This window comes from Vulpes vulpes, chromosome 9 (assembly GCF_048418805.1).
Source record: "Vulpes vulpes isolate BD-2025 chromosome 9, VulVul3, whole genome shotgun sequence".
In the NCBI taxonomy this organism is placed as follows: Eukaryota; Metazoa; Chordata; class Mammalia; order Carnivora; family Canidae; genus Vulpes; species Vulpes vulpes.
Window position 1 is genome coordinate 106,119,357 of NC_132788.1, and position 14,018 is coordinate 106,133,374.

The 14,018-nt window shown below is 62.9% G+C and overlaps 1 protein-coding gene across 1 annotated transcript in view; it reads right to left on the minus strand.

Annotated features, from left to right (window-relative positions):
• Window positions 1–1,014: 1,014 nt before the first annotated feature.
• KDM4B (lysine demethylase 4B) overlaps window positions 1,015–14,018 on the minus strand; it is a 137,044-nt gene continuing 124,040 nt past the window's right edge. The window contains 10 exon segments of the mRNA XM_072721702.1: window positions 1,015–1,612; window positions 2,619–2,711; window positions 3,242–3,361; window positions 3,693–3,897; window positions 3,899–4,119; window positions 7,888–7,996; window positions 8,211–8,266; window positions 8,518–8,594; window positions 10,108–10,330; window positions 12,668–12,846. Of these exon segments, the coding sequence (XP_072577803.1) occupies window positions 1,436–1,612; window positions 2,619–2,711; window positions 3,242–3,361; window positions 3,693–3,897; window positions 3,899–4,119; window positions 7,888–7,996; window positions 8,211–8,266; window positions 8,518–8,594; window positions 10,108–10,330; window positions 12,668–12,846 (1,460 nt within the window). The 3' untranslated portion in view covers window positions 1,015–1,435.

The following is a 14,018-nucleotide window of genomic DNA, read 5'->3' on the forward strand; positions in this document are numbered from 1 at the left end:
CTCCTTATATGGTTCTCTCTGGCCTGAAAGCCATCGGAACACTTTTTTTTTAATTTTTAATTTTTTTTTTTTTTTTTTTTTTTTTTTTTACACAAGCAAATTAAGCTGTCAATCTCTGGGCAGGACAGCAAGGGCCGCCGCGCTGGGGAAGGCTCCCTGGGGCATGTGGCGGGGCCCAAGCCCCTCCGAGCTCGCTCTCACGCGCCCAACCCACGGCTCTCGGCTCTGGTGGCTCTTGGCTCGGGGCTGCCGGCAGCGGTTCTCTCGCTGTCCCCCGGACACACTGGTCCGTGCTTCTCAAAAGGGGCACGGGACGCCCCAGCCCCCAGGGGTCCAAGGCGGGCGCCCCTGCACACCTGGGGCAGCAGCCGACACGGGGGTGGGGATGGGTGGGGGACGCCTGGGTGACCAGAGCCTGGGGACACAGCCGGACTCGGGCCACCAGGGAGGCCTGTGTGGGTCCATGTGCCCCCTCCCCAGGCGGCCGCCGGGAACAGCCAGGCCAGCCACGCTCACCCGGGGAGGGCCACGGGAGGCCGGGCATGGGGACGCCCTGCGGCCACCGAGGCCTTCTGCAAACACTGGGGGCCTCCGCCAAGCGGGGTTCTCAAGAGGGGAAGAAGCGAAAGATGGAGCAAACCAGGAGAGAGGGCGGTTATTTCGTGAAGGCGTGCGCAGACCCGAGGGGGGCTCGGGGGCCCTGGCGGCCAGCGGCGGCCCCCCGTGGGTGCAGAGAGCGAGGACGCTGGCCAAGGAGGCGGTGCCAGCCGCCCAGACCTTCGCCGAGGCCGGGGGAGAGGAGGGCCACCCTGCCGGCCTCCCAGGCACCTCCCTGCCGCTCACTCGCCGAGACAGGCAAGGTCTTAAAACATGACGAAACAAAACAAAACGGAACCCCGAAAAACGAGATGCTTTTATCTCCCTCAGCGTATCCTGGTTCTGAGAAAAAAAAAAATTCTGTTTTGTTTTGTTTCCTCTTTAAAGCCACAAATCTAGAAAACAATGTGGGGGATCTTTTTTCCTTTTCCTCGTTTTCCTTTTTTTTTTCTCGTGTTTTTTTTTTTTAAACAATAGGTATCTATAGAAAGAGCCTCACAAAGGTGATGTATGTACAGAAGTCACAATCTCAAAGGCTGCTCAGGAGGCAGGCAATGCAGTAGCACCTTTTCGAGAAGAGCTTACATGGTTTACGAATCTGAGTAGTGGGGGTGGCGCGAGTCCCCGGCCGGGCCCCCCCCAGAGCCCGCGTGGCCCTGCTCCCTGAGTCCGGGCCGCGTGCCGGCGTCCCGCTGGCTCCTGTCGCCATGCGGAGCCGGGCGGCCCCTCGGGGGGGACCGGGGTGGGAGGCGAGGACAGGAATCCACAGCAAGCACACGCCAGGGCCCGCCGCCGCCTGCCTTGCTGGGCCTTGGGGGCCACCGGGTGGCCGGCTGTCCTAGAAGGGGGCCCCGGGCCGGCACTGCGCCTGCAGCAGGCTCTCCATGAACGCTAGGTAGTCCGGGTTCCGCCCTGAGTCCTCGGGGGCGCGCGGGGTGCCCACCCGTGGGCGCTTGGCGGCCTTCACCTCCTCCCCCAAGAAGGTGTTCTCCTGAGGTGCCCCCGTGCTGAGCGACTGCAGGAGACCAGACGGTACAGGGGTTAGGGTGGCGGCAGGGCATGGGGGCCCAAGCCCCGCGTCCCCCCCGCAGTCATGGGTCGCAGCTCTACCCCCCCAGGGGCCTGTGTCAGGAGGTAGGGGCCCCGTCAATGCGGTCAGGGCCCCTAAAGGAGAAAGACCCCCGAGTCGCCCTCGCTCCAGCCGCGGGAAGACCCCAGGAGGAGGCGTCTGTGGATTGGAAGCTGTGGTCCCGGCCACCGGAGCTGCCCACACCTGGATGCCACACGTGCAGCCTCCAGAACCGTGAGAGATGCCACCGCCGGTACCTCGGGACCCCCAGAGTGGAGCTTCGCCAGAGCAGTCCCAACAGACTGACACTGCTCGCCCGCTCCCCCAGGGGCCAGGGGCTAGGGGGGCCGGCCCCCGTGCCCGGGCCCTGCCTGCTGCGAGGCTGGCATGCACGGCGGGGGGTTCACGCAGAGGCAGCGACCCGTGTCACTGTCAGAAGGCCCGGCTCTGTCTGCACCCTGCCCTTCCCCGTGGGCACCTGGGGTCTGCGGTCAGCGGTGCGACCCGCACCAGCTCTTGCTTTGAGCTCATTCACCGCCTGCCACAGCCGCCTGCTCCTCAAAACCCTGCCTTTGGATTAAACACGACAGATAGACAAGCGCAAAGGCCTGGGAGAGAAGGCCAGTCACCGTCCCTCGACCCTGGGGCCCGCTGTTCCCTTTCAGAGAGGGGAGCTGTGCAAAAGCGTTTCTGCGCCGCCACCACCCAGGCTGGAGCTCAGGCTCTGTGTCGGGGCGACCACCGCCGAGCACCAAGGTGGGGGGAGCTCCCGCAGGTGTGCCTCCCCCTGGCCAGGCATCACCAGCCCTGCAGCCCGCCCTTCCCACCACTGACCGGGGTCCCTCCCTGGGACCAAGGACAAGGGGGAATCGAGCCTACCACGGGCCGCTTCCCTGGGGACCCCTAAGGACTTCCCGGGACAGCCCCCACTTTGCTCAGCCACACCACTTACCAGCCGTGACCGGACCCTCTTGGGCAGCTCCTCGTCCAGGGTGAAGATGTCCCCACGCTTCACCATCAGCTGAGACCCATCCTCAAATTCCACCTGCAAAGGGGTGCAGTTTTCAGGAGCGGCCTCTGCTGCCTCCCGCGGAGGGCACTGCTCCGGGGTGCCCAGGTCACAGAGCAAGGGCAGCGAGAGGGATGGCGTGTAGGGGTGTGACAAAGAGATACGAGTGCTGGCAAAATACAGATACTGGAGAAGGCAAAACAGCTGAGGATTAGTGGCCATGGACTCGGGTTGCTGGAATGTGGGTGATTTTTTCCCAAGATTTCAGGTTCCTACATAATTTCTCTCCCACAATCATGGGAAGAAACTCACAGCCCCATAGATTAAAAAAAAAAAAAATCAGGAGCACTGGACTGTATACTTAAAAATGCTTAAAACAGTAAGTTTTATGTTATGAATGTTGTGTCACACACAGGGAACCAGGGAGACAGCCCTCTGGGGACAACCGAGACCTAACGAATCCTGAGCATTTACGCCAAGCAGGCGAGCATCAAGTTCCCAGCAGGAGCTGGCCAGGACCCGCCCAGCCCTCCGTCCCTCTGCCGGCAAAGCAGGGGCCCGCTCACCTGATAGACGTGACTCGTCACCGAGGAAATGAACCTGGCCTTGTACATGTTGCCATCTGCCCACCGCAGCTCCACGAACTCCCCCTCAGGTGGGGGTCCCAGCCGGACACAGTCCCTACTCTGCAGGGGAAGAAGGTGGAGGGAGGTGAGGCCACCAGGCCCGTGGCCTCTGCTGGGCTGTAGCACCGCCCCATGCCATGCCGGGCACTTGAACTGGTCCTGACAGGTGTTGGCAGCAAGCAGGGAGGCAAGTGGCACTCTGGGCCTGACCTCTCCAGGTAAGCGTGTGGGTGTGGGGGCCTGGCTGCATGGGGCCACCCCGCTGCAGGCTCGTCTAGAACTTTCTGCAGAACCCAGCAGCACCTCTCCTGCAGGGGGCCCTGGGCAGCCCCACAAGGCCACCTCCCGGCTTCGTGATGGCCGCCCCGCGCCTGCCCTGCACGCTGCTCACGGTAATGCTCTCCGGGTACAGGTTGTCGCTGTAGGACCCGTCGTCAAAGTTCACTTCGTAGAAGGTCTGCGTGCTGGTGCCGATGACCCGGCACCGGTAGTAGAGCCCGTTGCGGTTCTTGGTGATGACCATCTGGCCCAAGGACACGGCCCGCAGGAACTGGACCTGGGGGTGTGGGTACGGGGCTGCGTCAGCGCGGGCGGCCGGTCGCAGGGCGGGCGGGGGCGGGCTGGGTGCTCACCGTGTGGCTCCCTGACTTGTGCTTGAAGCAGGTGATGGAGACGACATAGGGCCAGTCGTCAGGCTCCATGAGGACCCCGGCGGCGTGGGCGCAGGTCACGTGGAAGGAGGTGGAGCAGTGCTCGCAGGAGCACTGGATGCAGGCTCCCGACACCTTCTTCATCCGTTTCCGGCAGTACACGCACTTCTGGGGGGACACAGAGGACATGGGGCTAGAAGACTCCCAGGGTGGTCTCCCTGGAACGGCCCTCAAGACCCCGGGCTGGAAGGCAGTGGCCCGCATGGCTGGATGGGTGGAGGCAGCGTGGTAAAGCCCGCAGAGCTCCGCGCGGCCAGGGACCTTGACCGTGGTAGAGAGGCCCCCAAACCCAGCCAGCGGCTTCCTGCAGGAGCACTTCTGGATTCTTCTCCACACACCCTCTGGGTCTAGCTGCCTGGAGCCGGCACTGAAGAGTCACCCATGGGCATGTCCCTCGGCCGCAAACAGAAGCGAGGCACCCACACGCCACCCCGGGGAGGGACCCCGAGTCCACAACGCTCAGGGAGGGAACCAGACACAGGAGGCCCTGCGGCATGTGAGTCCACGTGTGGGACACGTCCAGGACGGGCTCTTCCACGGACGGGGAGGGGACTGGATGGGGGGCGCTGGGGAAGGGGTCTGACACCTGATGGGGATGAGTTTCTTTTTGGGGAGATGGAATGTTCTGGAACTAGATCTCGGTGATGATTGCCCAACTCTGTGAATGTACTAAAAGCTACTCAACCGTATACTTTAAAATGGGGAATCCTACCTTAATTCTGAATATGAGGCACCATGGAGTCGCCTCCTCCACGGGGCTGCGCCCAGCCCGCCAGGCCTGCGCCGTGGGGCAGCCCGACCGCCCCCCCCCCCCCGCCCATTTACTAAGCGGGCCTTTATCGCTCTGTAAACCATGTTCAAAAGCCAGATAAGCCGCGCAGCAAAGGGCGCCGCAGGAGCGCGCCCGCCGCCGATCGATGGCAATGAGATCTCATTATTAAACTGTCAATACCTAATCCCGCCAGCCTGGGGGGACGGCGCGGACACCGCGGGCGGGAGCTGCGTTAACCCTCCAGTACTGGGCCTCCTCCGCAGGGAAGGGACGGTGCAGGGAGGCAGCAGCCCTGGGGCGGGGAGCGGAGGCCCCCCCCCCCCGCGGAGCCAGGCTCGCTGCACCCCCCAGCCGGAGCCAGAGCCCCCCTCCCCCCCCAGACCCCACGGTGCAGGCCCAGGGGAAGCCCAGGGCTGGGCCCGACAGCAGGAAGGTTTCAGCCCGGGCATGGCACCCCGTCATCTGGAGCTTCTGCATCAGTCAGGATGCCCCCCGCCCCACACTGTGCCTTCAGTTGGGAGCCCCCTGGGGCTGGGCATCTGGATCTCCCCTGGAGGCTGCAGCAGGGGGTACAGGGAGGGCAGCAGAGGTCGGTGGAGAGTGGGGTTCTGCAGGAGCCAGGGGTCACAGACGGGTGCGACGCTGGTCAGGAGGCTGCTCCCACCTGCAGACCCCCCCTCCAGGTCCTATGTCCTCAGCCTGCCCCTTGTGCCCACCCACCAACCTGCTTTGGCAAATGCCCACCCTCCCTCCAGTGCTCCGCCTCACGGCAGGGCCGACAAGAGGGCCTGCCCCCCACCAGCCCTGCTGCAGTACCCCCATAAGCTGATCTTTCCCACTCAGAGGCCCGACCCGACCTCAAAGTTCCTCCAGGGATCAGCCCAGCCTGGCAACGGGGGTGAGCATAGACACTAATCCTGCTGACCCGACAGGCAATCAGGGCCTGGGCCACAGTACACACGGGCCACCCCACTAGACAGGACACCCGCAGCGCCCAGGGCCAGAAGCCAGGCAGTTGTGGGGACAGACGGGCGGACAGATGAGCAGGAGGGGCCACCCCTGAGCCCGTGGCCAGCACGTGGCCCTGGGAGGTGGGCAGGCGGCTGGGCAAGCAGGAGTTAACTGCCGGCTTCCTTGCGAGGCTCCATTAGGCAGTACAAGTAAGCCTCATGTAGAAGGATTTTTAATTCATCGTTACAAGTGCTGGTAATGAAGAGGCTGCAAGCTGGAAATGTCAGATGATCCATAAAGCGTCTGGGAGGGAGGATCTATCACGCGCACCGCGAGCCGCACCATCACTCCACCTGAATAATGAAGTCTTTCACGCCGCGTTCCTGGAGGATCACCTGCAGGCCCTCATCCTAATTACCTGTCCACAGCCGTGAGGCAGGCGCTGGCCTGGCGCTGGCCGCCCTGTGCTCCATGGCCCAGGGCCCCTGCCCCTCCTGCACGGGCTCCCTCCGGCTGTCCCCCCAACCCTGCGAGGGGCCCCCACACCCATGGGCTCTGAGCACCACATCCCACAGGACTCCCCACAAGGCCCACGCCCCAAGCCCCCTTGGCCTCCTGCCTGCCTGCAGCCTTGGGGGAATGACACCCCTGGGACCACCCAGGTGGCCGGATGCGGTCAGGTGCCATGAGACACATCCCTGTCAGAGCCACCACGCATATTCCCACAGCAAAGCTGTGAACTGGCAGCAATGACGGGCCTGGGAGCAGGCGCCGGTACACGCATGGCCCAACCAGCGCCGGATGGCTGGGACCAGTTAATGCCACCACGCAGGAGGCCGTGGGCTGCCTGACTTACAGATGGGAAGGCTGAGGCACATGGAGGTCAAGGGGTCTGCCCAAAGTCTCGTGGCTGGCCCATGGCTCTGCACAGTCACACTCTGCCCACCCTGCCTGCTGCCCCAGGGGCTCCCCCAGAGTGACGTCCTCAGCGAGAGGAGGTGGCGTGAGCCTCAGGGCCATACTCCACCCAAGTCCAGTCCCCTCCTCGCAGCGGGACGTGCAATAAGCATCAAGAGGAGCCGGTTACAGAATTCCTGCAACCAAGCAGTGAAGAAAAGCAGCCTCCAATTTAAAAATTAGCAAAGAACCTAAGTAGATGTTTTTCCAAAGAAGACATCCAGATAGGTGGCCCACCGGCACATGAAAAAGATGCTCACCATCACTCATCGCCAGGGAAATGCAAATCAAAACCACAGTGAGAGACCACCTCAGCCCTGTCAGGGTGGCTGACATCAACAGGAAACCACAGGGGTCGGTGAGGACACGGACAGAGGGGAGCCCTGTCGCACTGCTGGTGGGGATGCCAACTGGTGCAGCCACTCTGGAGGGCAGTACAGAGGTTCCTCGAAAACTCAGAACCACTGGGGGTGCCTGGCTGGCCCAGGGGTAGAGCATCCAACTCTTGGGTCTCAGCGGTGTGCATTCGAGCCCCGAGGTGAGTACAGAGAGTACTTAAAATTAAAGAAAATAGAACCACCATACGATCGAGGAAATCCACTACAGGGTGTTTACCCAAAGGAAATGAGAATAGGACCTCAGGAGGCAACTGCACCCCCGTGTCCACGCAGCATTATGTGCAGTGGCCAAGATACAGAAGCGGCCAAGTGTCCATCAGCGGAGGAACGGGTAAGGACATATGGCGTGGCCACACGATGGACTACTACTCAGCTGCAAAAAGAAGCAAATCCTGCCATGGGACGGACCTTGAGGACGTCACCCACAGAGAGGAACTGACCCAGAAGGACGTGTCCCGCATAACCCCAGTCCCGGGTGCAGAAAGCAGAGTGGAGGCTATGTGTGGGGGCGGGCAGTGGCGGCTCAATGAGTGTAAAGCCAGTCATGCTCTGCTGTCCGTGCCGTGGCGGCGTGCCACAGTTAGCAGCGTGGGACAGTGCTGGGAGGCTGTCAGGGTAGATGTCAGGGTTATTAGAAAAGCCAGGGAGAGGGAGTGCAGCTTCCCCCACGTGGGCGGGCGCGGAGAGCACCCACCGCTTGGTGGCACCCCAGAAAAGAAACCAGTTCGGTCGAACTGAAGTCCAGGGCACCAGCCGGCCCACACCCACACCCCGGGGCCAAGACGCCCGGGCACCTACCAGCTTCCACCGCTGCTCGGGGATGGCGCTGATGTCCACGGGGTGGCGCTCCATCACGTTCAGGAAACGCACTTCGGGGACCGCGATGGCACAGATCACATGGATCCACCTGGTGGCGCGGGGGCAGGCTGGGGTCAGGGCTCAGGGTGCTCCCTGCCCCCGGCCCACCCCTGCGCCCCACGCCGCCACCACTGTCACTGCTGCCAGCTGGGGCTTACAGGATGGGACCTTAGTGACGTGCTGGGCCAGCTGCTCCTCCAGGCCCCCCCTCCGCTGCCCTCACACCTCAGGTCTGCACACCCAGGGGGAGACCCTCCACCCACCTCCGGTCGGTGGTCTTCTGTAGGGCTCCTCCCCGGAGGTTGCAGAGACAGCACTCCTGTGGGAACCAGACGGCCATGGGGTGAGGGGGTGCAGGGCAGGGCTGCCACCTGTCTGTCCCCGTCCCCGGGGCCTGTTCCAGGAAGGGACTGGCCTGGGCAGGGCGTGCATCAGGAGTGCAAGGGCTTCCTGCACTGCCCGGGGGAAGAGCGGAGACCCAGCCAGCCTGGGGTCACCCCGGCGACCAGCCGGGAGCCCCCACAGCCTCAGCGGCTTTCAGAGCGCCACCCAGCTGCAAGGGCGAGTTACCGCAGTCCAGGCGTGTGCCGTGCAGCGGGAACACGTCCAGCCCTCGTTGACCAGCTCGGGGCGGATGCCATAGCAACCTGCAAGATGGGGAGTGGGGGCGGCTGAGACGGGGCGGCATCTGCTGCCAGGCCGCGCAGAGCTGCCGGGGCCTCCTGGAATTCGGGGGCAGCATTTAGGGCAATTGCTTTCCCCACCCTCTCCTCCTGAATCCAGGCCACTGCGCACAGCGGGATGGCCTGGAAATGGTTTGTTTGCAACTCGGGTAGGGGGAGGGAGAGGGGGCCCCCCGCCGGGGCTGCTTAGCCCGGGCAGCCCTTGCTGTCTCCAGTCTAGTCTAAGAGGCCCTGCCTGGGCTCTGCAGGCCAGGCAAGGCTGGGAAGCCGGGAAAGTGACCCAGCAGCTGTACACGATGCCCAGTGGGCCTCAGGGACACTGCGTTCAGGCCGGGCCCTGTGTTCAGGCAAAATCACTACTTATGAATCAGAAATTGGGGCCTCTGGGTCATCCAGGTGGCTTGCTTAGAAAAGAGGCAGGGCAGAGGGCCAAGAGGCCATGCCCTGGAGCGAGGGCCATGCCTCGCCACCGGGGTCACCATCCAGCAGTTCCTCGCCAGGTGGGATCCTGTGACCTGGCAGACGGGGGCTCTGCTGGCTGGAGTGGGCCATGGCCAGTGCCACAGGGTCCCAGGGAAACACAGCGGGACAGCAAGGGAGCAGAAAGCGTCCCTACAGAAGCCCCACAAGACAGCCTGAGCCCAGCCCCCCTGCTCTGAGCCCTGGGGGCACTTGGCCAAGGTTGGGGCCTAGTGGGAGCCAGACTCCGAGAAGAAGAGGGGGCTCCACCTCACTCCAGGGCCCGGTCTCTAGGAGCTATGCTGAGCCTCTGCCTCCCGGGCTCATCCCCACCTGCGCAGCCCAACTCAGGCCCCTCCAGACGTCTGTCTGGTGGGCTCAGCCTGGGCCTGCCCTGCCATCCCCTAGGAGCCTGCCCACCCAGGAGCACGTCTCACACCTGGACCCAGCAAGGCAGGGCGGACAGGCTCCCAGCCAGGGGACAAGATGAGCTCTGGGCAGGCCTCTGCAGGGGCTGGATGGAGACCTAGCTTCCCTCCTGTCCCGGCAGCTCATTCCCGCACCTGCTGCCCCAATGCCTGAGAAGGGGACACACATCCATTTTCTTGTCTCCAGCTAAGTTGGGCCCTCAGGCCTTGGGAGAGAGTGGTCACCCACGGCAAAGAGAGATCGGACCCCCAAGACCACTCTAGAATCTCAGCTTTATCATCAACTCGGACTCTTGCCCCAAAGTGCGGAGTTTGGAAGCCTCACAGCACTTTCAAATCAGGCAATGGGCACCTCATTTCTTCCCGCTGCTGCCAGAACCCAGAGGGGAGGACACAGGCCTCAGTGGAACCGTCAGAACCAGCCAGGGGAAAGGCTGCCCAGGTCCTGTGACACCCCAAAGCAGCACCCCAGAGCGAAGGGGCTTGCTGGCTCCAGAGCCAAGTGTGGCCACCCAGGGAGAGTGAAGCAGGGGGTGCCACAGACCCCACGGCTCTCCCGCACCGGCTGCCGGCCCGGACCCAGTACTCACTGGCATGGACCTGCAGGCAGCACTTGGCACAGGCAATCAGCAGGCTGGTCCCGTCGTCACCGATGTAGGAGTTGGAAGGGAGGGGCTCCGTGTTCTCACCGCTGGAGGTGAAGCACATCTCGGGGATCAGTGGCCGGGTCTTCTGGCCACTTTTGGAAGGAGGAGCAGCCGAGGGACCCTCCCCAAGTGAGGCCTGGGGAGCCTCCTTCTCAGTCTGTAGGGACTGCAGGAGGAGGGGGCTGCCTTCAGTGGGGAGACACCTGATGCAGGAAACCAGGCTGGGCACCACGGCCATCCTTACTCTGCCCTCTGCCCGCCCCTTATGCAGCCTCTTCCTCTAAATACCCTCCCCCGTCCAGCCTGCTCTTCACTGTTCCCTGCAGTTGCCCCATCCCACCCTCCCAGCCCTCAACCCTGACCCAAGAGCCTTCAAGAGATCCTCATCAAACACAGACCCTGTCCTGTCCCTGCTGAAAACCCTCCCATTTAGGGTCACATTGGCACGGACGCTGTCCTGCTGCCCTCATGCCCCTCGATCACTCTGCTCCAACCACACCAGCCTCCTTGCTCTGCCTCCAACACCCCAGGAGCTGGGCACCATGCTGCCCCAAGGCCTTTGCATGTACCATTCTCACTGCCAGGAACATTCAGATGTCTGTTCGTACAGGCTCTAGAGCCCAGCCCGCCACCTCGGCTGTGTGCTCTGTGGTCCTGACCAGCACCTGCCACTGTCTACTCTGTGAACCTATACGGGTATTCTCCCCACCTCTGATGTATGCCCCATAAAGGCTGTACCCCAGTCCTCACTGACCCCCCCAGGCCCCATCACATGAACAGAGGATGTCAGTGGCACCAGGTCCAGCACCCTCCAGGCCTGTCTCAGGAGAGCGGGGTTCCCTGGACCCACAGGGGAGTGGCAGGGAGACTCTGCACAGCTCCTAACCCAGGAGGGAAAAGCTCCGCTGGGTACACCCCACCTGGCACCTCAAGCTAAGGGACCAGCTGGTTCCCAAACAGGCAGAAGGCCCAGCAAGGATTCTTCTCAGCCTCATGGGACAAGTGGGGCCTGGCCCCGGACCCCAAGGGCTCTGGCAGCAGAATGCCACCGGAACTGTGGGTGCAGTAAAGTTTAGCCTGGAGAAGACGTCTGTGTTCTGTCCTGGAGATGGCGCTCCAGGCAGTGCTAAGCAGCCGTGCCTTAGACAAGCACACTGGCCTCGGCTGGCCTTGGTGTGGGGCACAGATCTCGGGGTGGGGGTGCTTAGCTAAGTGGGTACTAGGCTAGGAGCCAGGGACGCAAAATCAACTGAGTCCATCCTCCAGGGACTCACAGTCCAGGGGCAGATAATCACAGATGGAGCAAGAGCAGAGGTAGTGGGAGAGACTGGGGTGTGGTGTGCCCAGGGACAGCAGATCCAGGAGGGCTTCACGGAAGAGGCGGCAACTGAAGAGACTCAAATAATGAACAGAAATCTGTATGGCAGGGCACTTGGGTGGCCCAGTGGTTGAGTGTCTGCCTTCACTCAGGGCATGATCCCCCGGTCCCAGGATTGAGTCCTGCAATGGGCCCCCCGCAGGGAGCCTGATTCTCTCTCTGCCTGTGTCTCTGCCTCTCTCTGTATGTCTGACACTCATGAATAAATAAATAAAATACTTAAAAAAGAAAAAAAATCTGGCAAGAGAGGGGGCTGGTGAGGTTGGATGGGAGGGACCCTGGCGGTCAGCACGGACCACGCTGTGGCTGTGGGCATGGCGCGGGGCATCCTGCGAGTCTGGGGCCTGCGGTGAGCCTGGTGGAGTTTCCAGCCAGGAGCACATGGCCAGAGCAGGCTCCAGAACATGTGCCCGGGCCTCAGTGAGGCACCAAGAGAAAGGGCTCCTGCCAGGGCAGGTGAGGGAGGAAAGATCTAGAAGGCAGATTAGGATTGGGGAGGAGCCACAGGGAGGAACCAGAGGTTGAGAGGGCAGGACCTGGTGGCTGGCGGCCCAGGACAGAGGATGGGGAGAGGCCAGGCCAGGCCTTGGGAAACACAGGACAGAACCAGGCCCAGGTGGGAATGAGTGCAGGGTGGGGGTGCCTGGCTCGGCAGAGGCCACCTGGGGCTCCTCGCCGGTCCGTCCTGGTGGGTGGAGCGGGGCTGCTGCCCTGGCCCCAGCCTGCCTCTCGCAGCCCAGCCTCGTGCTGCTCCTGGCAGGCCGAGGGGCTTGCAGGGGACAGCCCTCTGCCTGCCTCCATGCCAGTGCCCCCCAACCGGCTGCTGTGTTCACATGCCTGTGAATAAGTCACTTTCTGGTAAAACTCAGAAACCAGGCTCTCTCTCGTCCCTGCAGCCCTTCCGAGGGAGCCTCGGCTTCACGTGCCCAGGACTGCCAAGGGCATGCACCTGTGACCCCTTGGCTGTCCTGCCTGTCAGGTCAGGCGGCCCGTCGGGCCAGGCTCTGTGCACAGATCTCACTGCGGTTCCCACAGCAAAGGGCTTCTTGGTTTCCACCACCGCCCCTGGAGATCCCCCAGGCGGAGCAAACGCCGGAGCGCACGTAGACGCAGGCCGGCACCCACCTGGCTGTAAGGGTAGAAGAGGGTGCAGATGGCGCAGTAGGGCTCTGTGAGTGCGGCCGCCGCGTTGAACTTCCTCTCGGCCTGGAAACTGGCAGCCTTGTTCTTCCACTGCAGTGAGAGCAAAGACCTCAAGGCCTCGGGGTCACTCACGTCTTCCTCCCCGGAGAAAGGGAAGGCTTCTAGAGGAAAACAGGAGGGGGCGGGAGGGGACGGAGAGAAACCTCGGCATGGCTGGAGGCCCTGAGGAACCTTTCCTTCCCCGCCCTCCGGGGCCTTTACTGCTGCACACAGGTGGGGGGGACAGGTCCCCAGTTCCCTGGCCATGGCCGTGGCGGGTCTGGCTTAGCCTCCCCGAGCTCAACGGAGCTGAGCCAGGGGTGCGTCTGGGAGTCGAGGAGGGGGTAAGGGTACTCCAACACACTCCAGTGACTTAGCATCACCACCAAGATGAAAGCCACCAACACATGTCCCCCCACCCCACCTGTCACCTGTCCCAGCTGGCCCCTGCTGGCCTCAGGTACCAGCCAGCCACACCCCAATCCCCCGATGTCCTGTTACTGTATCTCCTGAGGACATAGGGCTGAGCTTCAGTGCCCCACAGGAGGCTGCCCTGAGAAGTGGGGCCTCATTTCTGAGGCCCTGACCTTTGTGCAGCTGGGCCGGCAAGGCACGGTGGGAAGAGAAAGCAGGAGCCTGGAGTCCTGGGTATGGGACTCAGGACTCACGACAGTGAGGGGAAGGTCAGCGCAGACCCCCTGGGATGGACGTGCAGATCCTCTACGGCCTTGGGGGACTGGGCCTGACTTGGGCCAGGACTGTTCTGTCTGAGCAAGCCCCCGGCAGGCCCCAGCTCCCAGCAGGAGACAAGAGCTGCTGGCCTGCCTCCTGTCACCAAAGATCGCAGGACACACGCTGGGCTCTGGGAGGCCTTGGAGGCACCTTCTAGAAATGATGTAACAGCCCTTAGCTGCCTGCAGGGCTCCGGTTGCCTCCAGCCCTCCTACAAGCTCCCTCTACTCTTAGGGGCTCTGGCTCTGCAATCCCAGAAGCTTCCAGAATCCCTCCTTGCCTTAGCCCTCAAATCTGACTCAGTATGAAAGGAGCCATCCAGATGACTTGCAAAATCCACGTGCATCTTACACGAAAGGCTGAAGCTGGCTCAGCAGGATTTTCCCAAGAGGCCGTGCCTCTGGCTCTCAGCGGCATCCCGGCCCCCAGCTCCACACGGTGCGTGCTCCGGTCTCCCCGCGGCCGCCAAGGGCCAGGGCTCAGCGGCAGGAAGAGGCAGCCGAGGGGGCGGCCCGGCCACAGTTCAGGTCACGAGCAGCTCTGGTAGCGGCTGCGCCCCTGC